Raw genomic sequence first — 27694 nt, 5'->3', positions numbered from 1 at the left:
TCTGAGTCAGCTCAGCTGGAACTAGACAGCTTGGCATTTTCTCTCACATAACTAGCAATTGGATGTGTCATCTGGGGCAATAGGGATGATTTGGTCACATGTTTTTGTTGATCCAGCAGAATGGCTTGGGCCTGTTCATATGGTAATGGCCCCCAGAGATCCTAAGAGTTACAAGAGCTACCCTAATGCACAAGTATTTTTCCAGCTTATTATATTATATTGCTAATGTCTCATTGGCCAGAGGAAGCAATTTCGCGAACCAGAGTCTGTGTGGGAGGCTGTTGACTACCCAGTGGCATTAAAAAAGCAAAGGAATTATTGTCTTTATTTTGCATGCAACCTATCATAGGTGAGGAAACATTATAAATATCACAGGCAGTTCCATAGTGTAGAAGTTTCATGGGACCACATTTCAAGTCCATCTAAAGAATAACTTTCTGGGTGAGGTTGTAGCTCAGTAGTAGAGCCCTTGCCTGGAATGTGTGAGGCACTGGGTTCGAGTCTCAGCACCACATATAAATAAATAAAATAAAGGTATTGTATCCATCTACAACTAAAACAAAAGACAATAACTTTCTGACTAAATGGCCCTAGGAGAATAAAAGTGAGCCATCAATAAAGGGGAAGGCCTTGTCATTTAATATGTTAGATGGGTTTTGTGGATTCTTGTCTTTCTAATGGAACTGAGGATTGAACTCAGGGCTTTGCACATGCTAGACAAGTGTTTTACCACTGAGCTACAGGTATTTAAAAAAAAAAAACAAAACACCCCACCCCTTTTTTAATGTTGAAGTAGGGTCTCACTAAATTGCCCCCACTGGCCTGGAACATGTGATCCTCTGCCTTGGCCTTCAGAGTAGCTGGGATAATAGGCATGCGCCAGTGTACCCAACTGACCTCTTGTCTTTCTGGCCAATTTGGGTCTATTACATCATCACCCACAGGAAGCCTTTCCTGCTTACACACCCCTCAGCCTTGTAGTTAGTGCTGTTCTCTGTGGAGCAAACAAGTTTTTCTGTTGCTCTGTCATACCTTATAACATATTTGTTCAAGTGCCTGTTTTGTATGTGAGGTGGAGTTCCTTGAGGCTTCAAAGGATGTTTGATTCAGTGCCATTATCTGTAAGAAATTATTCCATCCTCAGGACACTGCCTGATGGTAACACTAGCCATAGCATTCACATTCCCAACAGACAGGAGGGGTCAAAAAGAGGGTGTGCCTGTTGAGATTACCCCCTCTAAAGAACATTTTCAGAAGTTCTACAAAATTGTACCTTCTATATTTATCTTATTAAACATACTTGTATGCAAGGAAGACAGGGAAATATAGATTTTAGCTCTGCACATTGCAACCCTCAACATTGTAAAGATTGTTTAGTGTCAAAGAACAAATTGCAAGTTATTTTTAAGGACTGTAGTTGGCTTTATTTTCAGTTCTAGAATTGAGTAACACTTCATCCCATAAATTAGAATAAGTGTACCGTGAGCCAAACAGAGAAAGATGGTTTTAAAGATAGAAAAGGACTGAAGATGGGGGCTGGGATTGTGACTCAGAGGTAGAGTACTTGGCTAGCAAGCATGAGGCACTGGGTTCAATCCTCAGCACCACATAGAAATAAAATAAAGATATGTGTCCACCTATAACTAAAAAATAAATATTAAAAGAAAAGAAAAGGGCTGAAGAAAGCAGAAACAATTTTAAAAAATGGATTGATTCACTTTTTCAGAGTTACTTTCCTAGGTAAGACAGGGAGGTGAGGAGGCAGAACAATAGAAAAATGGCTGATTGGCTAACATCAGGTTACTTCAGGTTACCTTTTTTGTGTAAGGATTAAGGCAAAGAGATCTTCATTATCATGTTAGTTGCAACTGTCTGTTTGAGAAACTTGGATCCAATTCTAATTTCTGAAGTCAGATAAACAATATAGTTTCAGCTTGGTGACATGGAACCTTAGCATCAGTGATTTCATTTGGAGTTTTAGCTTGATCTTTTGGGATACAGTGCAGGAGCTTAATCCAAAACAATGGCCCCCAATACTTTTTATTTAACTTAAATAGGAAAGAACTCATAGGCATCTTCTGCCCCTGGGGTCTGACTCCTATGCAAAATGCCTGATAAATGATTAACTCTAGAATTCCCAGAATCTGTGATTTTTACCCAGAATAAGGGAAGTGTCTCTCCCTGCAACCCCTGCCCCTGCAGTGCTGAGTATTGAACTCAGGTGAGCATGCCACACACACCACACATGCTGTCTATCTCTGACCTACACCCCAGACAAGGTCTCACTGAATTGCTTGCCTGGCCTCAAACTTAAGATCCTCCTGCCTCAGTCTTCCAAGTAGCTAGAATTACAGGAGTATGCCACTACTGTTTAGGGTATCTTTTTTTGTTGTTTTTTAATCATAATCCTGACTATCTTCTAGACTGTTCTTGAAGCCTCCTGAGCTATATAACCCATGGGGTAGATCAAGGGTCAGTAAACCTTTTCTATAAAGAGCCATATTGACTGTTTTAGACTTTGTATGCCATATGGTCTGTTGTATCTACTGAGCAGTCAGAAAGGAATATGTAAATGAATGGGTGTGGCTGCATTCCAGTAAAACTTCATATAAACAGGTATCAGATTAGATTTGGCCCTACCCTGTAGTAGGGAAGGAGTTTTTGTCCTATGATTTTTGTAGGAGCAGCTCTAGCATCATGGATCAGACATACTGAAGGTAGGATGATATTCAGCCCATCTGGGAGAAACAGAATTCACAAATCCCTACTTCATTACCAGGCATTTCAGGCCTTTTAGATTCTCTGTACTCTTAAGTGTATTACAATTTCTCTGGCTCTTAGGCTTAGAACTTCATTGTCATTTTTAATTATTGAAGTGTAATTTACACACTAATAAAATTTATCCTTTTTAGTGTACAGTGCTGTGTGTTTTGACAGGTGTGTAACCATTAAAAGCTCAGAGAAGCTAAGTAACCTGCTTAAAGTTTCACACTGGTTGTGTTAGGTATGTTGCACAAAACCAGCTGTGGAATCCTGAACCTCTCTTTTCTCATTTGTAAAACAGGGTTGCACTACACACTACCTGGCCTATTGCATGTTAGCTCAAATAGGAAAGAACTCAAAAGCTGTTTTTTGATACAGCTTTTGTAGAGAGACAGCTAAGCCAGTCAGAAATGGGTAAAAGATATCTTTTTTACAAAGATAACCTATGTCAGGATCACAAGTTCAAAGCCAGCCTCAGCAAAAAGTGAGGTGCTAAGCAACTCAGTGAGACCCTGTTTCTAAATACAAAATAGGGCTGGGGATGTAACTCAGTAGTTTGAGTGTCCCTGAGTTCAATCCCCAGTACCCTCCCCCCCAAAAAATATGACCTATGTAGTGATTTATTATGAGCCAGGCCCTGTTGTGCGTGCTTTACAAATATTACCTCATTTAATCCTTAAATCCCCATGAGGTAGATAAAATTATCTTCATTTTATAGATGAGGAAATGGAGACATGGTATGATTAAGAGATTTTTCCTGAAGTCACCCAACTGGTGAGTAACAAAACCAGGATTTGAACCAGGCAAGGTGGTTACCTTTTCCATGCTTCTCACCTCTGTTCTGCTTTTGCCATTACTTGACACTTTACACCCTTCGTTCCTGACCAGCATGTGGTGGTTGGAATTCATGGGAGCTTAGCAGGGCTGTGTTTATGGAGATCTTCAGAGGCATATGAAAGGTATGTGTAAGGATATTAGGGGCAAAGAGTAGGAAAATTTAAGAGTGAGAATGGGTAGCCTCTGAAATAAGCAAGGAAAACCAGCTCTGCCTGCTTAAGCAGGAAATACCTAGTCCTCAAGCCTGCCTAGCTTCATGCCATCTGGCATCCTCAGGGGCAGATGATACTCCTCAAGGTTGTTGATGAAGCTGCCCCTTGAGTCAGTGGAAGTAAAACAGAGGTTATTAATTTTGAAGCCAGGGCGTGGTGGGGCATGCCTGTAATCCCAACATCTCGGGAGGCTGAGACAGGAGGATCTCAAGTTCAAAGTCAGCCTTAGCAACAATGAAGTGCTAAGTAACTCAGTGAGACCCTGATTCTAAAATACAAAAATTGGGCTGGGGATGTGGCTTAGTGGTTGAGTGCCTCTGAGTTCAATCTCTGGTACCCACCAGCCCCCCCACCTGCAAAAAAAAAATTCTGATCCATCTGTCATTTTCCACCACTGATGCTTAAATATGTATACACCCAAATGTAACTAGAGTGAGAAGGAATGTCCTCTGAGAAAGGAGGAAATGTGTTCTGGGCATGAATTTAGAGAGCACATGGACAAGACAAGTATGGTGACCCACACTGAAATCCTAGGCACTCAGGAGGCTGAGGCAGGAGGATCACAAGTTCAAGGCCAGACTGGGCTACTTAGTGAAACCCTGTCTCACAAATAAAAAGGGCTGGGGATGTAGCTCAGTGAAGAGTGCCTCTGGGTTCATTTGCCAGTACTGCCAAAAAAAAAGAAAGAAAAAAAGGAAAGAAGAGTGGCTGAGAGACTACAGACATTATTTACCATCAGAAAGAAAGAGGATAGCTAAGACAAATCAGACTCCAACCAGAGTGAACACAAGCAATCACAAAACTGGCAGATGGATCTGGAGTTAGAGGCAACCTAAATCATGCTTATTTCAATGGTTCACAAAGGCACAAATGTTCCACAGGAAGAATCAAGCAGTAAATGATGCTGCACTGGACTATACTGTCAAACTAACTCTTAATGCAGGCATGTAATTGTGTCTAGGGTAGATACAAAAGAGATGCAAAAACATACATACAGGCTTGTATACCCTCTCTTTACTGCTTTTGTTCATATTTGATAACATAGGCTTTATGGAGCTGGTAGAACAATAAAAGCAGAGATGCCCAATAGCAGTTCATGTAGGTGTGAAGCTCTGGAGATGAAGCTAGGCTTGTGCTGCCAACCTGAAAGTCACTGGTATACAGAGGAAAGCCTTGGAAAGGGAGAAAGACAGGAGAAGGGTCTAAAGACTACATCTGGAGGCCAGACCTGGTAGTGCTCGCCTGTAATCTCAGTGGCTTTGGAAATTGAGACAGAAGGATCACTAGTTCAAAGCCAGCCACAGCAAAAGTGAGGTGCTAAGCAACTCAGTGAAACCCTGTCTCTAAGTAAAATACAAAATAGGGCTGGGGATGTGGCTCAGTGGTTGAGTGCCCCTGAATTCAATCTCTGGTACCTCCCCCACAAAAAAAAGACCTGTATCCAGGAGAGGATGAGTGCAGCAGAACCTCAGGAAGCATTTAAGAAGGTTGGGCAAGAGCTGAGGGAACTGAAAGTGTCACTGAGTAATGGCCAGGGAGATAAGGATGTCGGGAGAAGGGAAAGAGGAAATGTGTGTATCCCTAGTGCTCATGAATGGGAATGGAACAATTGACTGTGATGCATTTATAGCAGAGATGCCATGTCTCTGTTAAACTGACAAATAGAGTGTGATCTGTGAGAGATGCAAGTCAAGCAATGTTATGTACATACAAGTACATCAATAATTTCCAACATGTGGGTATAACTTTAAATATTGTGAGACTACAGTTAGCAAGATCAGAAGTAGTAAGATTTTTAAAAGATAATCAGTAATATGGGATTATCAGATATTTATAAAGTTATTTTTAAATGTTAAAAATATGTAGGAAGGAAATGTAAAAGTTAAAATAGTTATACTGTTAATCAGAGACTTTCCCTCTTAATGGAAAATTAGTCTTTTTAATCATAATAAAGGGAGGGGTAAAAAGGTTTAGAAAACATAGAACTCAGGACATTTTGTAATAGTTCTAAATGCAGATACGTTTTCTTTTGGGTTAAATATAGCTCACCCAGGCACTGTTGGCACACGCCTGTAATCCTAGCAACTTGGGGGGGGGGGGGCTGAGGGAGGAGGATCGAATGTTCAAAGCCAGCCTCAGCAAAAGCAAGGCACCAAGTTGGGGCTGGGGTTGTGGCTCAGTGGCAGAGCACTTGCCTCTCATGTATGAGGCATTGGGTTTGATCCTCAGTCCCACATAAAAATAAATAAATAAAGGTATTGTGTCCAACTATAGCTAGAAAATAAATGTTAAAAATATATATTGGAGGAAAAAAAAAAAAAAAGCAAGGTGCTAAGCAACCCCGGTGAGACCCTGTCTCTAAATAAAATTCAAAATAGGGCTGGGGATGTGACTCAGTGGTCGAGTACCCTGCCCCACACCCTAAATAAATAAATAGATCTCAGAGGTTCTCAGGTCTGAGGATCACCTGAGGATCTTTAAAAGAAATTGATGGTAGCCGGACCCATTGGCCTGGGCCAATAGTCCCAACCTCTCAGATGGCTGAAGCAGGAGGGTCACTTGAACCCAGGAGTTCAAGGTCGGCCTGGAAAAAATGGTGAGGTCTTATCTCTTAAAGAGATGAGACTGGGGTTGATCCCAGGGGTACTTTGTAACACTGAGTCCCACCTCCCTGTTCCTTTTTATTTTTTGAGACAGGTCTTGCTAAGTTGCTGAGACTGGCTTAGAACTTGTGATACTCCTTTCTTTAGCCTCTAGGATTACAGCTGTGCCAAGCATAAATAAAAAATTTAAAAAGAAAATGATGGTTACCTCACACCTATCAGTATGAGTATTATCAAAAGATACCAGAAAATAACAAGTGTTGGGGCTGGGGATGTGGCTCAAGCAGTAGCGCGCCTGCCTGGCATACGTGCGGCCCGGGTTCGATCCTCAGCGCCACATACAAATAACAAGTGTTGAGAGAAAGTGGGGAAATTATAACCCTTATGCACTGTCGATGGAAATGTAAAATGATGTAGCTATTAAGGAAAACAGTATGGCACTTCTTCAACAAATTAAAAACCAGAATTGCCATATGATTAAGCAATTCCACTTCTGGGAATATACCCAAAACAATTGAAAGCAGGGCACAAAGAGATGCATAGACATACACCTATGTTCATAGCAACATTATTCACAGTATCCAAAATGTGAAAGCAACCTGACAGAAGAATGGATAAACAAAATATTGGATATACATTCATACAATGGAATATAATTCATCCTTCAGAAGGAAATTCTACTGGGCATTGTGGCGCATACCTGTAATCCCAGTGAATTGGGAGGAGCAGGAGGATTATAAATTCAAATCCAGTCTGGGGAATGTGGCAAAGCACCCCTGAGTTCAGTCCCTAGTATTACAACAACATCCCTCCAAAAAAAGAGAAAGAAGAAAAACTGCACAATAAGTAAGATATAGTCATGTAGAAAATTTGGTCCAGTTTAAAAAAAATAAGATGGTGAAAACCATCCACATCCTGTCAACCTGAGAATACTTATTATTAAATTCAAATGTAGTCAGAAGAGGTGGCATACTCCTGTAATCCTGGTGACTCAGGAGGCTGAGATAGGGAGATCCCAAGTTCAAGACAGCCTCAGCAATTTAGCAAGGCCCTAAGCAGTTTCTCAAGATATTATTTCAAAATAAAAAGGGCTGGGGATGTGGCAAGTTTCAAAACAGGGATTTTGAACCCTGCTTTTACCCTCTTTTCATTTTTTTATCTTTTCTGAGCTGCAGTAGACAGTTTTTAGGTGGGAGGGGGTGAGTACTGGGATTAAACTCATTAGCTTTACCAATGAGCTACATCCCAAGCCCTTTTCATTTTTTTTTTTTGTTGTTGTTTTGAGGCAGGGTCTCATGAAGTTGCCAAAGCTGACCTTGAATTTGCAGTCCTCCAGCCTCAGCCTCCTGAGTCTCTGGGATTACAGTGTGTGCCATGGTGCCCAGCAGTATATGGATATTACTGGTTTCCTGCAGTCTCCGTGGAGGGAGATTCTGTAGCTTTTCATTGAAGGAAGTACTTCATTTGTTTTTAGTTTGTTTTTGTTTGTTTGTTTAGTACTGGGGATTGAACCCAGGGGCACTTAACATCCCCAGCCCTTTATATATTTCATTTAGAGACAGGGTCTTGTTAGATTGCTGAGGTTGGCTTTGAACTCATGCTCCTCTTGCCTAAGCCTCTCAAGTTGCTGAGATTACAGGCATGCACCACCACACCCAGCTCATGTGCTTTTCAGGCAAAGAATTTATTGTTTCCAAATAAGCCAAGAAAATAGTCTCCTCTGAGTTTCCTTCATTTCTAACCAGTGTATTCCTTGCCATTCTAGGAACCATGTTTGACCAGGACTGTGGGAAGGTCAGCTCCATGCTGGAGACTCTGGTGAGGAGATGAACTGGTGAGCAGAGGTTGGGATGAAGATGCTGCCAGGAGTGGGAGTGTTTGGGACTGGCAGCTCAGCCCGGGTCCTGGTCCCACTGCTGAGGGCAGAAGGGTTCACAGTGGAGGCCCTGTGGGGAAAGACCGAGGAAGAGGCAAAGCAGCTTGCTGAGGAGATGAACATCACCTTCTACACCAGCCGGACTGATGATGTTTTGCTGCATCAAGACGTGGACCTGGTGTGCATCAATATCCCCCCTCCACTCACCCGACAGATATCTGTGAAGGCTCTAGGTATGCACTGTCAGACTCTGGCAGTTGTAGCTTGTATCTGTCTTTGGGCAGTTTTCCCTGGGCCTGGGTATTTTTTCTTGGCCCTGTGTTTGCAGATAGTGGTACTCTAGGACATAGGAGTCCTAGACCTCTGGAGTAGGGCATATTGGAGGGCTTTACAGCTCTAAGAGGAAAATGACTCAGCCTTCTTCCCATTAGTAAATCCCTGAGCAAAACTAAAGCTGAAGATGATTATACTTCAGGCAATGAGAAGTCTACCTCTGGGAAGTCAGCATTCTTTAGGCACTGGGACTGGGGAATTGGTTGTGATTTGTGTGATTGTTCTTCCATGCTATGTCATGTAGCACCACAGGAAGTGAGGGATGCTATCTAGCAAGGCTACTGTTTCCCATGTTTTGTCAGCCCTTGGTAGTGAGTACACGCCCTTCCTGCCAAACTACAATCTTATATTGCCTGATGGCAGGAAGGCTTTCTAACAGCACAGGCTTTCCTGGCAGGATCTAAGGGATGGTCTGCTCACATCTCCACTCCCTCAGGGAGCTCTGGGCTCAGTGACCTCCTGCCCCTGACTGGGCATGGCCTGCTGAGGTGTTCTGCAGTTCCTGTTGGGCTCTCTTTCTGTCAACTACAGACAAATTCTTCTCTTAATCTTTTTTTTTTTTTTAATTTATTTAATTTATATATATATTTTTAAGTTGTAGTTGGTTGGACACAATACCTTTATTTTATTTATTTTTTTGTGATGCTGAGGATTGAACCCAGGGCCTTGCACATGCTAGGTGAGTACTCTACCACTGAGCCACAACCCCAGCCCCTTCTCTTAATCTTATATAAATTAGAGTTTAATTTAGTAGGAAAACAAACCAATAAACATCTAGCAATTATTTGTTTAATACTTCCTGTGTGCCAGACAGTGTCCTGATGTCATTCCACACTGCATTGGAACTTCCCTTCCTTTAGATTTCATAGTCCAATTGAGATTGGAAATAAGACACATTATAAGGTAAATAACAGAAGATTTAAGTAATAACTAAAGTAGCATAAAGTTGACAGAGTAATTGTTTTAGGTAATGCAATAGGAGCCAAGTGTCCCTGATGTAGTGGGTTAAAGATCTCTGAGTCAAGGAATTGTTATGCCCTGAGGTTGATGACCACTCATCCTGGCACTGCCTTGGCAGAGGACCCAAGACTCTACTACTTAATTCTACTTTGTTCTGAAGAACATCATAAGAGAGTGTCTCTCACTTGGGGTCCAGTGAGTTGGAAAGAATAAATATTTGGTGAAATAAGCAAGAACTTGAATCCATCAGGTTGTCAATTTGGAACATGTAAGTTTGGGCCAAAAATTCTAGAGGGTTTGTCTTTTCTAGAGCACTTCTTCTAAGGATGTGTGACATTGGAGCTATCATTGGTCACTGATTCTTGGGAGGGCAGATGATGGTTCTCAAATTGAATTTAGAAGGTTTTAGCAATGTATTGTTTCAAGGAGAATCATATTTGGTCATTTGATTCCTTGTGTCCCTGGTGGCATGCATGTAGGCAAGGTATGTCCATACACAGAATTCTGGAGGCTCAGTCATCTTCCTGAATTTTAGAGTTTCAACAAATATGGTTTCTAAGCTATGCAGGAGAAAGAAGAAACTTTGGGGAGCTGTGATTGTGGTTTAGTGGTAGAGCACTTGCCTTGTGAATGTGAGACACTGAGTTCGATATTCAGCACCACATACAAAATAAAATAAAATGGAAGTATTATGTCTACCTATAACTAAAAAAAATTAAAAAGAAAAAAGAAGAAGCTTTGGGGTTTTTTGGCAGCAACCTTGTTATTTTCCTGGAATGGGGAAATGGTGGGTTGTGAGCCATTTCCTGTAAATAGGAAGAAGCGGGGAATGACCAAAGGCTCCTGGGATCTTGTGCCCCAGCCTTCGGTGAAGCAGGGCTGTTAATCTTTCTCTTTACGCACCTGCTGTAAGGAGAAAGAGAGTGGCTATGAGGATCCTTGATCTGTTCTTGCAAATTCATGACCCAGGGCCAGGAGAGATGGTGTCAGTTAGACCAACATCCCTCAGGCCCTGCCCACTTGAGTTCCAAAGGAATCAGTAGAGTTTATGATGACCATGAAGTTTTCCCTAGGCTGTGGGTGTGAGTGGTAATCTGTTGTAGGCAGAGCTCCATAATGACATTGGTATCAAGCCCCATTTATGGTCCCATTTCTGACTCTCACAGTATTTGTGGGCCCCCCTGAAATGAGAGGTGTCAGTTCCTGCCCCAGTTAGCCTTTTCAGAATGATAAAATAACTGCCTTGCAAGTGCTGACTGGGAAAGTCACTGAGGTCTCATTGCAAGGAAGGCTTGGCTTTCCTGTTGTCCCAAGCGGAAGAGCAGATGTGTCCAAGTTTGTTTAACAAAAAAAAAAGTAAGATTCTCCTCTGGATAGTCAGTCTACTGAATTGAATGTAACCTAGATAGAAATGCAGCTAAGCATTCCAGTTCATCTCCAAGATGAGATGCTTTTCTGCAGATTGTCATATTAATGACTTAAAAGAGGACAACCCATTCTTTTCACCCATAAAACTCTAAAGTATCTGGTATTTCTCATTCATGTCCCAAAAGACCCTTAATGGCACCCAGCTGTGCAAACCTGCATATCCATATATGAGTAGCTTTATATATGTGAGAGAGTATGTCATCATCCCATAGAAATCTTTTTTTCTTCCTGTTATTGGGGCTCACTCGTGGGGGCCCACATTGAGTTACCATGCCTTCCAGTCCTGATGCACCATGGGGATTCAAATCACTGTAGTCTGATACGATTGTGCCATGACTCATGACTTGGTCTTTTCCCCCCTCTTGGATAGCAAGGCCAGTCTTCTGAATAGGCATACCCCTGGGGTTGAGCTACATTCACCTATTCTTTTGTAATCCTATCCCTTTGCTCTGTTTGGGATAGAATGTTCCATGGAAACTCCCTTTGTGTGTCCCCATCTCTTACTCTACCTGTGGGTGGCCTTTCTAGATGTCAGTCAACCTGCTGACACAGACATCATGAAGCAAGGCTCAACCCCCTGAAACCTGACCCCTTGCCTCATTTGAATGGCTTCTCCCCAATAAAAGGGTTCAGCATGTATGCTCTTTCCTGGACCCCTAAGATCAGAGGAGCCATCACAGGACCCAAAGAAAAAGGTATTTCTGTCTCTTGTGTGACTATTTCATGCAGCCCAGTTCACCTGGATTGACCCTGAGTGTTTTAGTCGTGAGAAAGGAAACACTCACTTGTTTCTGTCTTTTAAATTAAGGATATAAGCTTTAGACCTGCAGTCTTTTGTTTTTTCCCCCTTGTAGTACCAGGAATTGAACCCAGGGCCTTGCATATGCTAGACAAGTACTCTATCACAGAGCTATATCCCCAACCTGACCTGCAGTCTTTTTATTTCATTTCCCCCACCAGGGCCTTTCATGTGCCAGGCATTTTGCCACTGAACTAAATCCCTAGCCCCTCCTATAATCTTTTGCTAAAGAAATAATCGCTTAACTGTAGCTTACTGAAGTATTCCAATTTTAGGCCAACTCTTCCAGACCTGAAGCCTATGACAAGTTTATCACAATTATCTAAAATTATGTTTTATTAAACATCCTTCTTGAGTGAGGAATATGGCTCAGTGGTAGAATAATTACCTAGCATGTGCATGGCCCTGTTTTTGATCCCCAGCACTGAAAAAAAAAAAAAAAATCCTTCTTGCATCGTGCTACAAAGTATTAAGCATTGGAAAAAGCCATAGTGCTAGACACAGTGGAGCCCGCCTGTAATTCCAGTGGTTTGGGAGGCTGAGGCAGGAGGATCTCAGATTCAAAGCCAGCCTCAGCAAAAGCAAGGTACTAAGCAACTCAGTGAGACCCTGTCTCTAAACAAAATACAAAATAAGTCTGGGGATTGCTCAGTGGTCGAGTGCCCCTGAGTTCAATCCCCAGAACACCCCCCCGCCAAAAGAAAAAAGCCAGAGAGATTGAAAAGCAGTAATGTGAGGCATAAAACACTGATGCAGATTTAACATATGGAAGGACGTATGAGACTTGTTCTCAGACTTTTCATAACAATCAGTAAGTAATACTGTATTTTCCTTTGGCTTTCCGAGACATAGAAACACAGAAAAAGTCAAGCCCGCAGGCACTCTGGAGAGTATCTAGTCCAGCAGTTCTTGGACATGGCCACTGCACTGTGGCAGCAGCAGCAGCATCTGGGAGCTTTTTAGAACTCTAACTTCTCAGGACTTGGCTTTCATTGAGGTAGACCCAGTACTCTGAGTAAGCCTCATAGGTGATTCTGACACACCTAAGGATGGAGGGTCACGTATCCACATGGTGTCTTCATTTTCAATTAAACAAATAGGCCTACTGGGGCTGAGGGTTTAGCTCAGTGGTAGAGCACTTGCCTATCATGTATGAGGTCCTGGGTTAAATACCCATATGGAAAAAAAGGAGTTAAAAATAAGAGAAATAAAATAAACTGAAGCTTAGGGATGTTGAGGAACAATATCTTGGCTACATCTCACAAAACCTTAGGCTATAGGCAAAATTACATAAAACCAGTCTACTGGTTTTCAGAATTTATTTATTTATTTTTAAAATATTTATTTTTTAGTTTTAGGTGAACACAATATCTTTATTTTATTTTTATGTGGTGCTGAGAATCGAACCCAGTGTCTCACACATGCTAGGCGAGTGCGCTACTAGTTGAGCCACATCCCTAGCCCTCTTTTTTTTTTTTTTTTTTTAGTATTTATTTTTTTAGTTGTATTTGAACACAATGCCTTTATTTATTATTATGTATTATATTTTATTATATATTATTATATTTTTATTATGTTTTATTATATTTTATTATTTGTTTTATTATGCATTATTATTATGTATTCTGTATTTATTAGTATTATGTTTTTACCTTACTTTTGAGGCCATAAGGATTGTCTTTTGCCAGGCACATTGGCACATGCCTGCAATCACTGCTACTCAGAAGAAGGCTGAGGCAAGGGTTAGGGTTGAAGATCAGTGGTAGAGCGCTTGCCTAGCAGGTATGAGGGACTGGGTTCGATCCTCACCACCACATAAAAAACAAATAAATGAATAAATAAATAAAATAAAGATTTTTGTGTCCATCAATAGAAGAAGAAAACTAAAAATGTTTTTTTAAAAACAAGGCGGAGGAGGAGGAGGCTGAGGCAAAGTTGGAGGCCAGCCTGGGCAATTTAGTAAGACCATGTCTCAAAATAAAAAATAAAAAGAGCTGGGGTATAACCCAGTGGTAGAGAACCCCTGGGTTCAATCTCCAGTATTTGAGGGAGAGATTGTCTCTTGTCCTCACTGCTAGTAGTTTTATTGGACTTATTCTCTAAACTTTATGTGGCATCTTGTTTTCTGCTATTGTCTGACCATTTCATCATCTTCTATCTCAAATCTATACTTAAAGCTTTCCTGTGAATTTCTTGGAAAGGACATCAGAGAGGCACTAATACATTTTATTCCTCAGTTCATTTCATAAGTAGATGAGGAAAATGTATTTTAATTTGCCACAGTTAAATGTTTTCTTAAATTTCTGACTAAAATGTAGGTTTCTGAGCCTAGTTTTTGGCATTTCTGTGTTTCATTAGAAATACTAAGTTTAGCCAGGCACCTGTAATCCCAGCGCTTGGGAGGCTGAGATGGAAGAATTGCAGGTTCAAAGTCAGCCTCAGCAACTGTGAGGCTCTAAGCAACTCAGTGAGACCCTGTCTCGAAATAAACTACAAAATAGGACTGGAGATATGGCTCAATGGTCAAGTGCAATCCCTGGTACCAAAAATAAAGAAAGAAATACTAAGTTTGCCAGCCCTTTTCCCATGGACTGTCAAGATGACAAAAAAATCACTCCTCAAGTAGGCTGACACAGATAATTAAATCACAAGAACTCCAGTCCCTTGGGAAGCCTCACCTAGTCAATCCACCTTATATGTCATCTCCATCACATTTATCTCAAGTGCAGTTCTGTGTTTAATAAAGTATGATTATTTGAACCCACTAAACTAGGTTCTCTGAAGATTGAGCCCCTACCCAGCATTGTGGCCCTGGTGCTTGGCCCAGAGCCTGACGCGCTGGTTGAATAAGGCATACATATTCCACTTGTGCAACCTAGTCTGATGGTGGCCAGGGAGCTAACATGGGCCTACAATCTAGAAATAAGTAGTGATTGGTTGTGGGCAAGAGTGAGCGTTTACTGGTTTTCAGAATTTATTTTCTTTTTTTTTAGTTGGACACAATATCTTTATTTATTTATTTATTTTTTAATGTGGTGCTAAGGATCAAACCCAGGGCCTCGCATATGCTAGGCAAGCACTCTACCACTGAGCCACAACCCCAGCCACTCTTTTTTTTTTTTTTAACATTTATTTTTTTTGTTGTAGTTGGACACAATGCCTTTATTTATTTGTTTGTTTGTTTGTTTTTATGTGGTGCTAGGTGGATTGAACCTAAGGTTTATAACTGCTAGGTGAGTGCTCTACTACTGAGCCACAATCCCAGCCCTCAGAACTTATTTTCTAGTAGCAAAACATTTTTCATTAAAAAAAAAAAAAAAGGGTGGGGAAAGGAGGGGGAATTCCCTAGATTTTGTAAAAGTTGTGCTCTTAGATTTTGTAAAAGTTGTGCTCTTCTCAGTCTGTTCTGCATTATGCTGTGTGAAATCCTAGGTCTCTAGAAAGGAAAGCATGGGTGTTGATGGGTGCCACCTGTGAATCTGACACCATGTATTGTGTTACTAAGAAACAGAAAAGCAGACTACAGGGTGCTGGAAGAGCTCTTCTAAGCCTCATTCAAGAGAGCTCCAAGGAAGATTTGCAGCTTGAAACTCATTCACCCTCCAGAAAACATGAGCTAAAAGCACTCCTAGTGCTGTGGGGTAGCTCGGTGGTGGAGCACATGTGTAACATACTTGAGGCCCTTCGTTCCATCCCCAGTATTGAAGGGAAAAAAACAAAACAACAACAAAAAAAAACAATTAGCAACCATGTCTCCCATTGCTCGGAGTCAAAAAGCAGTTTTTTTCTTTTGTAATCTCTCCTTTGACTTCCTGGAGGGAAAGCTAGATAAACTTATATATGCCTTTCAAGGCAACCCAAATTTTCCTAAAGGTAAAGCCTATTCATTTGGCCTGTAGAAGTCTGTTTATCTCTGAGTATATTTGATTTCCACATTGATAAGACTACTGGGCCCTACATTCAGGAGCTCTCCTGCTGGTCCTGTTCAAGAAAGGTGGTCTTTGCCACTTCCACCCCTGACTTCTCTCAGCATGAAACAGGAATTCCTGATCCTAATTTTATCACCACCAAACTCCTAGCAGTCATTAAAGTCCTCTTCCTCCCATCTCACCTTTTTGTCTCATACTACAGATGAGTCCACATCTGTAGTGGACATGAGGATGTCCATCCATCCTCAGCAGTGAGATGTGGTAGCAAGAAGCTTCTGGGTGGACCAGAGATACTGTTCCTAGATGGCGGCTTGTGTCTGAGAATCTAATTTCCTCCTTCCTCCCTGGTCAGCAACATGTCAGATTCTTCCCACATTGATTCTCCTGTCTCTAACCTGGAAATCTCACAAGTACAGAGAAGCATTGGAGACCCTTCTGCAACAGTAGTGATAGCAGTCATGGCCTCCTGCCCAGGGTGTGTGACACTATGTTAGCCTTTCTCTTGTCATCCAGCTGGCACCTTTTGTAAAGCCTCTATTGTTATGTAAGGAAGGGCAGCAGATTGAAGAGTCTCCTTGAGTAGAGATGAAGTGATGTCATAAACTACTGATCTACATGTGCTGCTCCTCGCTACAGCTGAAGTTCATAATCCTGGAAGTTCAGGCCTGAGACTCCTATATATGTCAATGATAAGTGTTCTGTGGACTTCTTTTTCGTTTTTAATTTATTTTTATGTGGTGCTGAGGCTTGAATCCAGTGCCTCACTTCTGTTTGGCAAGCACTCTACCACTGAGCCATAACCCTAACTTCGTGGACTTCTTGAGGCTCAGGGTTGCTAGATGTAGTGGTAGGAAGTGAAAAGAGTTGGAAGGATTATTCCAAAGCACTGAACTCAGTTGGGGCCTCTGTCAGGATGTGAACTTCCAAACGGCTGGACTAGGCTTCTCTCTATGAGAGGCCCTACTATATAAAATACATATAAAAAAACTCCATGTTTGTGTTGGTTTTAAAACATCTTTTTCAAAAATCAAATTTTCAAAATACTAAACAGGAACTATTTGCATTTAAAATGTGGCTTCTATGTGAGTCGCAGTGTACCCTTTGCTCAGTGTTGATGTGTGTTCAGCCTTTCCTGTGATGATGTTGACATAGCTGTGCTGGTCCAGGCACTTTACATACACTGTATCCATTGACACTTTCTCTTCTTCCCTACAAGGTGGGTATAATGAATTTTATAATAATAAACCAAAATCCAGAAAGGTTTACAAAAATCCAAGTATTTAGCAATGAACTGAGAAATTTTGGTCCAGATATTTCTGCCTTCAAAGCGTTTTAAGTTCAGCACCACTAATTGGCTCTTCTGGGTAGTCCTGGGACCTAGGTAGTCATCATGTGAATCATCAGTCATTTGTATGGAGTTTTTATTTTTTGTTGCAAGATATATAGTTCATTTGCAGTTCATAGTAACCTTCATTTTTGCTGCAAGATGGCCAGAGGAATTAGCTTGCTGTGCCTGTGAAAATAGAACCCATCCAAGACTATCAAGGCAAGCTGCACCCTGCACTGAGCCACTAGAAATTGTGTTCCAACCATTGATCCCATATGAAAGCATTCAAGGGATAAATAAAAGGATGAGGGAATGAGAACTGGGTATTTGGAGATACATATGCCAGAGAAGGCATCCTTGCCTTGGTTGCCCTGGTCAGGGACATCCAGGATTAGAGGCTGCTCTTCCAGGTAAGAAGTACCGATGGAGTTTAGGAAGGGATCCTGATGGCCCAGAGGAGAAGCCCAGGCACACAAATTGCCCAATATGATCTTCAGCCAGAAGAGTGAGCACAGATTAGTCCATCCCAAGACCACTGACCATAATGAGGCCAAGCCCTGCCTCATCATCACTGCCTTTCCTTGCCTGGCCATCAGGCCCTCCTGCATAGCAGCTCCCATCTTTTCTCATGAAACTCTCTCCAATCTTCTTCTGGCCAGAACAGAATAGGCAGGGGAAGGACCTCAATAGGGGAAAAGATCAAAAGGAAAATTTTAGAGGAGCCCTCAGATCATGAATTCAGGTCTTATGAGTAAGCCACTGTTAGGTCTTTTATTTTACTTTATTTAATATTTTACTTTTTAGTTGTAGTTGGACACAATACCTTTATTTATTTTTATGTGGTGCAGAGGATCAAACCTAGGGTCTCGCACATGCTAGGCGAGCGCTCTACCACTGAGCTACAACCCCAGCCCCCAGGCCTTTGACTTTTTTTATTCTGAATGAAATGAGAAGCCTTTGGAGGGTTTATATGGAGGAGAGAAATGGTCTGACCCAGATGATCAGCTTTCAATCACTATGACATAATACCCAAGATAAACAACTAAAGGGAGGAAAGATTTATTTTAGCTTATGGTTTCAGTTCATGATCAGTTCTATTGCTTTTGGACCTATGTGAAGCAGAATATCAAGATAAAGGTGTATATAGTAAAGCAAAGCTGCTCTCCTCATGACAGCTAGGAAACAAAAGGAGATAGAAAGTAAGGGACTATGGTCCCAAAACTTCATTCAAGGGCACCCCCCAGTGACCTTCCTTCATTCCACTAGGCCCTACCTCCTAAAGGTTATACCACCTTCCAATAGGACCAAGGGCTAGGGACCAAGCCTTCAACACATGGGCCTTTGAGGGATATCCAGGATTCACATTCTGGCAAGTTTTAATAGAACCACCTTGGCTACCATGTTGTGAAGAGATTGAGGGAACAGAACAGAAGCAGGGGGAAATCAATTGACCATTGCTCTAATCTAGGCTAAAAACAGTAGTGACTTGGACAAGGAAGGTGGCAGTAAGGCTAATTAGATTCTAGATGTGTAGTTTGAAAGGCTAAGCCAATAGGATTTAATAATATTAAAAGTGGGGTTGAGAGGTGACTCCAGCAATTTCAGCTAAGATGGGTAAGACCTGAGGAAAAGAGTATCAAGAAGCCCATTTTTAAAGTAGTTTTTGTGTGTTTATGTATAGTGCCGGGGATTGAATCCAGGACCTTGTGCATGTGAGGCAAGCATTCTAACAACTGAGCTATAGCCCCAGCCTAAGAGCCCCATTTTAGATTCTGCTCCTCTTACACAAGTTTGAGGCCAGCCTCAGCAACTTACCAGGACTCTATCTCAAAATAAAAGGGCTGTGGATGTGGCTCAGTGGTAAAGCAGGACCAACAAAAAAAGAAAAAGATTTTACCTCCTCTGCCTTGAATGTCTTCGGGAATGGCACTATTGACTACAGCCAATTCCCACATTACTTATAAACCCCAAGTAATCCTTCCAGTTATGTTTCCTGGCAGGCATCTAAGACTTTATGAATCCTCACTCTTGGCACTGTCCTGCCTCAGTGCCATTGCACATGTGGTGCTCCCTCTCTAGATGCCCTTTGCCCACCTGCTTCCTTTAAGATAATTCCAGTGTCACTCTTCCCTTTAGCCTTCTTGCTGTCTACACAGGGAGTTGCTGTTTGTCTCACCAAACCTTGAGCCTGTTTCTTCAAGAAGCCCAAGACTTTTTGAGAGAATTGGGGGTAATAGGGTTTGAGTTGCCCACTGTGGGCATTGTCTGCCAAATAAATAATTAAATACCATCATGTCTGCACCTAACTCAGATAGCTTACTGTGATTGTTAAACTTATGACTAGTCTGGACTGCTTTGAGTTTTGGCTTTCTCCTCCCTCCCTCTCTCCCTCCCTCCCTCCCTCCCCCCCTCTTTCTTTCTTCCTTCCTTCCTTCCTTCCTTTCCTTCTTTCTTTCCTTCTTTCTTTCTTTCATAGTGTTGGGGATTGAATCCAGGACCTTGTGCATGTGAGGCACGAGGCAAGCACTCTGCCAACTGAACTATATCCCAATTCCTCTGATTTTTTATTTTATTTTAATTTTTGAAGGTACAGGATTTTCCTTCTACTTGAACCCAACTCTAAGCTAGCTGAGCAACCCAGGTGTTAGTTAGGGTGTTAAGTGTCTTGTTGGCTGTTCATACCTTCGTGAGTTTTCACCTTAAATCACTCATATAGAAGCTGTGCAGCTCTCTGGGGTCCTTGTTTTGCCTCTATACTGGGGATTGAACCCAGGGGTACTGTACCACTGAGCTACATTCCAAGCCCTTTTTATTTTTGAGGGTCTCACTAAGTTGCTGAAGCTGGCCTTAAGCTTTTTATCCTCCTGCTTCAGCCTCCAAGTAGGCTGGAATTAACAGATGTGCATCACTCTACCCAACTACTTTGCTATCTGTGAGTGTTCCAACCACAGCAAACTTAAAATGGGTATGAGGTCAGAAAAATTGTTTTCATTTCCTTTCCCTCTACTGGAAGTGAACAGTTTCTTTTGTTACCTCTCGAAGTTGACCAGTGGAAATTTTCAGAGAATAGTCTGCAGGACACTTAGGGCCCTCTCTGGAGTTATAACTGAGAATGCCACACCTATCCCCAAGAATATGGATTATCTTAACCCAAACAAAATGATCTAATAAAATTATAATGTCCATGATGTATGTCTTCCCCTCAATCCCATCTGTATTATCAGGGTTCTCCAGAGAATCAGAACTAAGAACATACTGTGAGAGATTTATTTGAAAATACTGGTACAGACATATGCCTATAATTTTCAGTGTCTCAAGAGGCTAAGGCAGGAGGATTGCAAATTTAAGCCTCAGCAATTTAGCAACACATTGTATCAAAATAAAAACTAAAACTGCTGGAGATGGGGCTGGGGCTGTAGCTCAGTGGCTGAGCACTTGCTTAACATATGTGAGGTACTGGGTCAGAACCTCAGCATCACATATAAATAAACAACAACAACAAAAAAGCATTCTGAACATATGCAACTACAAAAAGATGGAGATGGAGCACAGTGGTAAAGTGCCCCTGGGTTCAATCCTCAGTACCAATGAATAAATAAAACCTGCCAGGCAGGCCAGCCTGCAGAAATTCTGGCAAGAGTCTATATTACTTGGGCCTCAAGGCATTCTGGAGGTATAATTCCCTCCTCTGAGGAGAACTTCAGTCTTTTCAGTCAGCCCTTCTACTGATCGTGTGAGGCCCACTCACATTATTCCATGTAGTCTGCTTTAGTCAAAGTCATCTGACTTAAATGTTAATCACATCTAAAAAAGTACCTTCAGAGCAACATCTAGACTGGCATTTGAATGGCCCGCCCTATAGTGTAGCTGAGTTGATCACATAAAATTGACTGTCATATACCTATCTTCAATTCCAGCCTTGGGTTGTGTTTGTTGTTGAAACAGGTTCTCACTAATTTACTGAGGCTGGCCTTGGAGTTGTGATCCTCCTGCCTCAACTCCATTCATGCCTCTTAAGAACCTTTTCCTGGGGTTGGTGTTGTGGCTCAGTGGTGGAACACTCACCTAGCACACATGAGGCTCTGGGTTCCATCCTCAGCACCTCATAATAATGAAATAAAGGTATTGTGTCCACCTACAACTAAAAAATATTGAGAGAGAGAAAGAGAGAACCTATTCCTGCAGGCATGGTGACACATGCCTATAATCCCAGCAACTTGGCAGGCCAAGGCAGGAGGACTACAAGTTTGAAGCCACCTCATCAACTTAGTAAGGCCCTAAGTGATTCAGTGAGACTCTGCCTTAAAATGAAAAAGAACTACAGTTGTAGCTTAGTGGTTGAGCATCCCTGAGTCTAATTCCCAGTATTGAAGCCAGAGGGAGGGTTTTGGAGAGACCAATAACCTTTCCTCTTTATTTAACCCATAACTTTCCAGTCACTGTGACCATTTTCAGTCTAAGCTGAGTAACCCTTTCTCTTCTCCCAGTCCACTTTCTAGTCCTATAGGAGGCATTGCATGGTCCATTTGCTTTGGAGAAATAAGATGTGTTTCCTAGTGTAAACCCTTGGAACTTTTGAGATTTCCTATTGTGTCTTACTTGTAGGCATTGGGAAGAATGTGGTTTGTGAAAAGGCAGCAACATCGATAGATGCCTTCCGGATGGTGACAGCTTCACGCTACTACCCACAGCTGATGAGCCTGGTGGGGAATGTGCTGCGCTTCCTGCCTGCTTTTGTGCGCATGAAACAACTAATTGCAGAGCACTATGTAGGTGCGGTGATGATCTGCGATGCCCGCGTATACTCAGGCAGCCTGCTCAGCCCCAGCTACGGCTGGATCTGTGATGAGCTCATGGGTGGAGGGGGCCTACACACCATGGGCACCTACATCGTGGACCTGCTGACCCACCTGACTGGCCGGAAAGCCGAGAAGGTGCATGGGCTGCTCAAGACCTTTGTGAGACAGAATGCTGCCATCCGTGGCATCCGGCATGTAACCAGCGATGACTTCTGTTTCTTCCAGATGCTTATGGGTGGTGGGGTGTGCAGCACAGTGACACTCAACTTCAACATGCCAGGTGCCTTTGTGCATGAAGTCATGGTGGTCGGCTCCGCAGGACGTCTTGTTGCCCGGGGAGCTGACCTCTATGGGCAGAAGAACACTGCCATGCAAGAGGAGCTGCTTGTGAGGGACTCCCTGTCTATGGGTGCAGGGCTGCCAGATCAGGGGCCCCAGGACGTCCCACTGCTCTACTTGAAAGGCATGGTCTACATGGTACAGGCCTTGCGCCAGTCCTTCCAGGGACAGGGCGACCGCCGTACCTGGGATCGTGCTCCAGTTTCCATGGCTGCCTCATTTGAGGATGGGCTGTATATGCAGAGTGTGGTAGATGCCATCAAAAGGTCAAGTCGATCGGGGGAGTGGGAGACTGTGGAGGTGCTGACAGAGGAACCTGATGCCAACCAGAACCTATGTGAGGCACTTCAGCGGAACAATCTATGACCTCTACATGGGCTCCCTGCCACAGAGCAGAGGGGCCAGGGATGAAACCAGAACTGTGATGGAGACTTGGCCATAGCAAAGACAGTATCATAATCAGCTCGGACTAAAACTGGGAGACAATTAAAGGGGCCCAAGGAAGATGACTTGTCCATCTGCTCATTTACTTCTCAAGACTTGAAGAGTAGCATGTGCCCCTACTGCCATGGCCTAGGCTTGCACAGTGTCAGGGCAGAGTTGCTACCAGGCCTCTTCATGGTTCTGCTAGTGAGCAGGGCCAGCAAAAGCCTGACTTATGGGCCTGATCTCTGATCTGACAGGATAAGAAAGCCCAAGAAACCAGCTTGGCTAATGCCAGAGGATAAATGACAAGGAACTTTGTTTCCATGCCCTTCTGGGCCAGGACACCTCAGGAACAGTAAGGGCAGTAAGTCGTCCTTCAGGGATCCTCACCTTCCCTTCTATGCAGCCAGACCCTTCTGGCCTCCAGGCTGACCCTCCCTGCGTGGAAGAGGGGTTTCTGTATTAGATGAGCTCTGGGGCCGTTGACCTAAGGAAAAGGGCCCCTGATTTGGCAGAGAGAAGATAAGGGGGAACTGTAGAACATCTGATAAATGTCAATTAATAAATTGGAAAAATGTGACAGCATGATTCATGGGTTTTGATTGGTGATTGGGGTTCTTTAATGATGAAAGATTTGTTTATTGCTATAGTTTTTATCTTTCCTCATGACCCATAGCAGCTCTGAGCCTGCCATGGATTTATCACCATCTACTGAGCCACAGAGGCTTCTGCCATTGCCTGCCCTTGTTTCCTGCTTGTTCCCTCATGGCCAAGTCCCAGGAGTCCTCCAAAGAAAAGTGTTTTCTCAACAGGTACACTCCTGTAATCCCAGCCATTCAGCTGAGGATTGAGGCAGGAGGATCAAAATCTAGGGCCAGTTGGGGCAATTTAAAAAGTGTTTCCTCAGAAGACAGTACACAAGTCTTCCATTAGGGGGTGCAGTTGGGCCTTGTGTTTCAGGCAGTCAGGGCAAGCCTCCTTGGCTTGAGGCCTGGAGGGATTCTGTTCTTCCAGCCCCGTGGTATGGCTCCTGGAGAGGCAGGAGCTTGAGGAGGAAGGGACCTCTGCTGCCTCTCAGAGTAGGTTTGGCTAACACTGCTTAACCCACCTGTACAGTCACTATCCATGTGTATGACTTTGTTCCTTTTTAGCCATGTCTGCCCCTTTATTTCCTTTGCCAGCCTGCTAGATGTGAAGCCTGGACAAACTCTTCCCTTCTCTAGCCTTCTTCCCTCTTCCCACCCTGGGCTTCTTGCCAAAAAGGCGCAAGGAGTTTTGTTTCTTCCTCTTGGCACCCCTTATAGAAGTCACCAGGCCTGTTTTCCTGTAGTGACCTGCTTTCAGACATTGTCCTTGTGAGATAAAATAACAAGGGTTAGTGTTGGAATAATCTTATAGCATGCTGGGCCCCCAAGGTAAACAACTCATGCATATTATTTCAACTCCAAACCACTCTGTGAAGATTTAGTAGGCCCATTATTCAGATCAGAAAACAGGCACAGTGGGGTGAAGTTACTGCCTTCCTGTAAATTATAAGAAATGGAGCCAGGAGTATCTGCATTTGAGAATCTTAACTCACAAGCCCAGATGTGTCCCTCCTGGAGCAGGAGTCTCAACCTATCCTGAACTAGGGGGAAAAGAGAAAGCACACCATTAGGCTGATAGTTAATTGTCCCTGGGACTCAGCTCAGCAGGTCAGTCACTCTGGGTATTACTGGGGTGTCCAAGTCCCTCCTAAATTTGGGGCTTGACCAAGAAAACATAAGATGCTCGTACATAAGAAAAGTCCCATGTTGCTGACCCACAGTGGCCAAATGTTGGTTTTGGAGGACTGCTGTTTACAGAGACAGATTCCCAGAAGTGCTGGGGCAGATTTCAGTGAGCCTAGTGTAGAGCTGCTTTTGTTTATTTTAATTTGGGGGGGTTGTAGATTGATTCAATACCTTTATTTATTTTTTTTTAATGTGGTGCTGAGGATCGAACCCAGTGCCTCACACATGCTAGGCAAGCACTCTAGCACTGAGCCACAATCCCAGCCCTAGAACTGCTTTTATGAGACCCCAAGTTCTCTGAGGGAACCCCCCCATCACCCTATCCCCCTAACATTTTTCCTTCAGTATGGGGGTCTTTACTACTGAGCTACATCCCCAGGTCTTTTTATTTTTTATTCTGGGACAGGGTCTTGCTAAGTCATCCAGTCAGGTCTCAAACTTGCTGTCCTCCTGCCTCAGCCTTGCTAGTCACTAGATTACAGACATGTGCTCCTGGGCCTAATCCTCCTGACATCTTCACCATCGTGTACCTCTTGGGCATCATAGCTCTCTGGTTCCACTTTGGGAATGGGGAGGAGAATTGAGCCTGGAAATGGCCCAGATGCCTATGATCAATGGATCCCATGGGTGAGCAGAGCCCAAACTGGCTCCTGGCTTGTCCTGCAGCGCCCCCTCACGGAGGAAGGTAGCAGCATCTCCTAGGACCTGAAATTTGATTCCCAAATTTTGGAAAGCTCCCAACACTTCTTAGGTCAAAGTAAAGTTTTTACAAGCTCAGTGAAAATTCATCTTGTCCCCTCTGAATCAACAATCAGAAGATAACTTACAAAATAAGTTATCTAAGATAACAGTTATCTAAGATAACAAATCTAGGCCTCACATTCACTAAGACCTGGCAGCTACTTCCTCATCTTCCTGTCCTGTCTCTTTTCCATTCTTTTCTTCACACTGCTGCCCATTTGACCTCTCCATAATGTCAGGCCAAGGACCCTGTTTGTCCGTACTCCTCTTTATCACCCCCCAATTTGGCCAGTTTGGGCCCCTGATGTTCATGTGCTGTTTCAGCCACACTGAGCAGCCCTCCTGTATAGAGCTGACATCTTCCACACCAGCACAGTTTCATTCCTGACTTTTCCTTGGCCTGGAAAGCACTAGCTCTCTTCTTCAGGAGTAACTGGAGGGCCACCTGATTACTACTTCTCCCCTGATTACTACTTCCCTAGGCAACAGTGGCCACCCCATTACCTGTGGTCCCTCATTTCCCCTTGAAACATGCTACCTCAGCATTTCCCCCTTAGAGTGAGCTTCTAGGAGCAGCAGTAACTTCTCCCTTCCTGTGGCTCCCATTACCCCTGCTTAAAACAGTTCTTTTCTAATCATCATTTCCTCCTTCACCTGTGGGGAAATAAGCAGAGCTTCCTTCTCAATGCTGATCTTGACCATACCACCAGCCCCAAAGACCACCGAGAGAGTAGATGCTTGGCCTTCTTAGATCAGGCCTTAACCAGAGAACCAAGTCCACAGATTTTGTAGAACTCAGAGGAAGGCAGAGAGCCTCACAGGCTCCAGCATGTGGTCTTATTTCCTTTTTTAAAAAATTTAGTTGTTGATGGATCTTTATTTTACTTATTTGTATATGGTACTAAGAATTGAACCCAGGGCCTCACACATGCTAGGCAAGCACTCTTCCATAGAGCTACAACTCCAGCCCATGTGGACTTACTTTCAACATGTGCAAGAACACTTCCCTGCAGGCCTCTGCTTCCTCAGCCATAAAGTGAGGTCAACCTCAATTATCTAGCTCTGAAATACCCTGAAGAATCTGAGTTCATCTCTATGGATGAGATTCAGTCTGTGTGGGCCCTATGGACAGTATCACCTTGGGGTGGGCAAAATACAACCCAGGGAAATCTAAAGATGAAAAGAGAAAGAAGTGTCCAGACCTCATGGCTTGCTTATGACCTTGCAATGGAACAATTGAGTATCCAAGTGACCCTCCCAAAGGAGGGAACAGCCAGGAATAATGCCAAGAAAAAGGGCCATGCCCATTTTCATCCTGCCTGGGCCTGCCCACTCAGCCTCCTCTGATAACCATGCTGACCATTATTCCAGGGTCCCAGCACATTGTTGTGTAATTCAGATAGCTTAATTCATTCAGATTCTGACCTATCCTCTCCACAGCCTCCTCCAACCCCTCAATGATCTCCCCATCTTTGGTACCTTTTATGGGAGTTGTCTGATAGCTGGATATGATTCATTGATGTGTGTCTTTGGGGAATTCCCAGTTCAGTTGCAAAGACAGTTATAATCCACAGTTTCAATAGTATACAATGCAAGGCAACATTGCCTGCTGCCTGGCTCAGCAGAAAGAGGGTACCCAAATTGTCAAGGATCATGTGTGCACTAGCCAGACGGATGGGTTAGGGAATAAAGGCTTCTTAGCAGGAAAACCCCATGTGCAGAGAGTGAAAGTAAGAAAAGGTGTGGCTGACCAGGGAGTTAGAGACACTGGGAAGTTTCAGGGCAGCTGGGGCAAGAGGAGAAAGGTGCTAGAGGGACAGTGACACCATCAAGGGTGCAGAAGTGTGAGGCAGGGTCACTGCATAGATCCAGCTGTGGTAATGGGTAGAAAATATTTCAAAGCTGCCACTTAGGGCAGGTAAATGAACCTTTCCACCCAGGAATACCATGTGTTGGTCCCCTTGAGATCAGGCTAAATACAGGCCCTTCCCTGAGAGACAGCAGGGCCAAATGCCTGCTTCTCATGACCTTTTTTTGTGGGGAGGGGATACTGGGGATTAAATCCAGGGTACTTTACCATTAAGCCACACCCTCAGTCCTTTTTATTTTTTGAGACAGGGTCTCACTAAGTTCCTCAGAGCCTCACAAAGTTGCTGAGAATGGCTTTGAACTTGCAATCCTGCTTCAGCCTCCCACGCCTCTGGGACTACCAATGTGTGCCACCATGCCCATCTGCATGACCTTTTCTCTGCCTCAGGTTCCTTCCCCATTCCCTCTTCATTCCCCACCATTAGCCTACCTGACCCTGATTCACCTGGGGAGACTTAAATTCACAGAACTGGGCCCTTTGCCTGCCCAAACCCACTTCTTATTCAGGCCTAGGATGGTACCCAGGAATCTCATTTGTCAGATGACATGGCCCCTGGTAATCCAGATGACTGGCCCAACTTCAAACTCTGCACAGGTGAGTCCTTCACCCTTCTTCACAGCCTCTTTCTTTCCCCAATTCAAGCATCGTATTTGGGGAATTGGCCTTAGAAAAGGAAAAAT

General features: G+C 43.3%; 1 protein-coding gene across 2 annotated transcripts in view; it reads left to right on the top strand.

Moving 5' to 3' along the window:
* Positions 1-23173, top strand: part of Gfod2 (Gfo/Idh/MocA-like oxidoreductase domain containing 2) — a 51869-nt gene extending 28696 nt beyond the window's left edge. The window contains exons 2-3 of one of the 2 annotated variants that reach the window (XM_076839636.2): positions 8181-8233; positions 21673-23173. In XM_076839636.2, the coding sequence (XP_076695751.1) occupies positions 21729-22571 (843 nt within the window). In that variant the 5' untranslated portion in view covers positions 8181-8233; positions 21673-21728 and the 3' untranslated portion in view covers positions 22572-23173. Of the gene's footprint in view, positions 1-8180; positions 8525-21672 lie in introns of both variants that reach the window. The other variant, XM_076839635.2, reaches the window with a different exon arrangement.
* The last annotated feature ends 4521 nt before the right edge of the window (positions 23174-27694 follow it).

Source organism: Callospermophilus lateralis, chromosome 18 (assembly GCF_048772815.1).
Source record: "Callospermophilus lateralis isolate mCalLat2 chromosome 18, mCalLat2.hap1, whole genome shotgun sequence".
In the NCBI taxonomy this organism is placed as follows: Eukaryota; Metazoa; Chordata; class Mammalia; order Rodentia; family Sciuridae; genus Callospermophilus; species Callospermophilus lateralis.
Note: the sequence above shows the minus strand (reverse complement) of the source record. Positions and strands in the feature narration are given on the sequence as shown.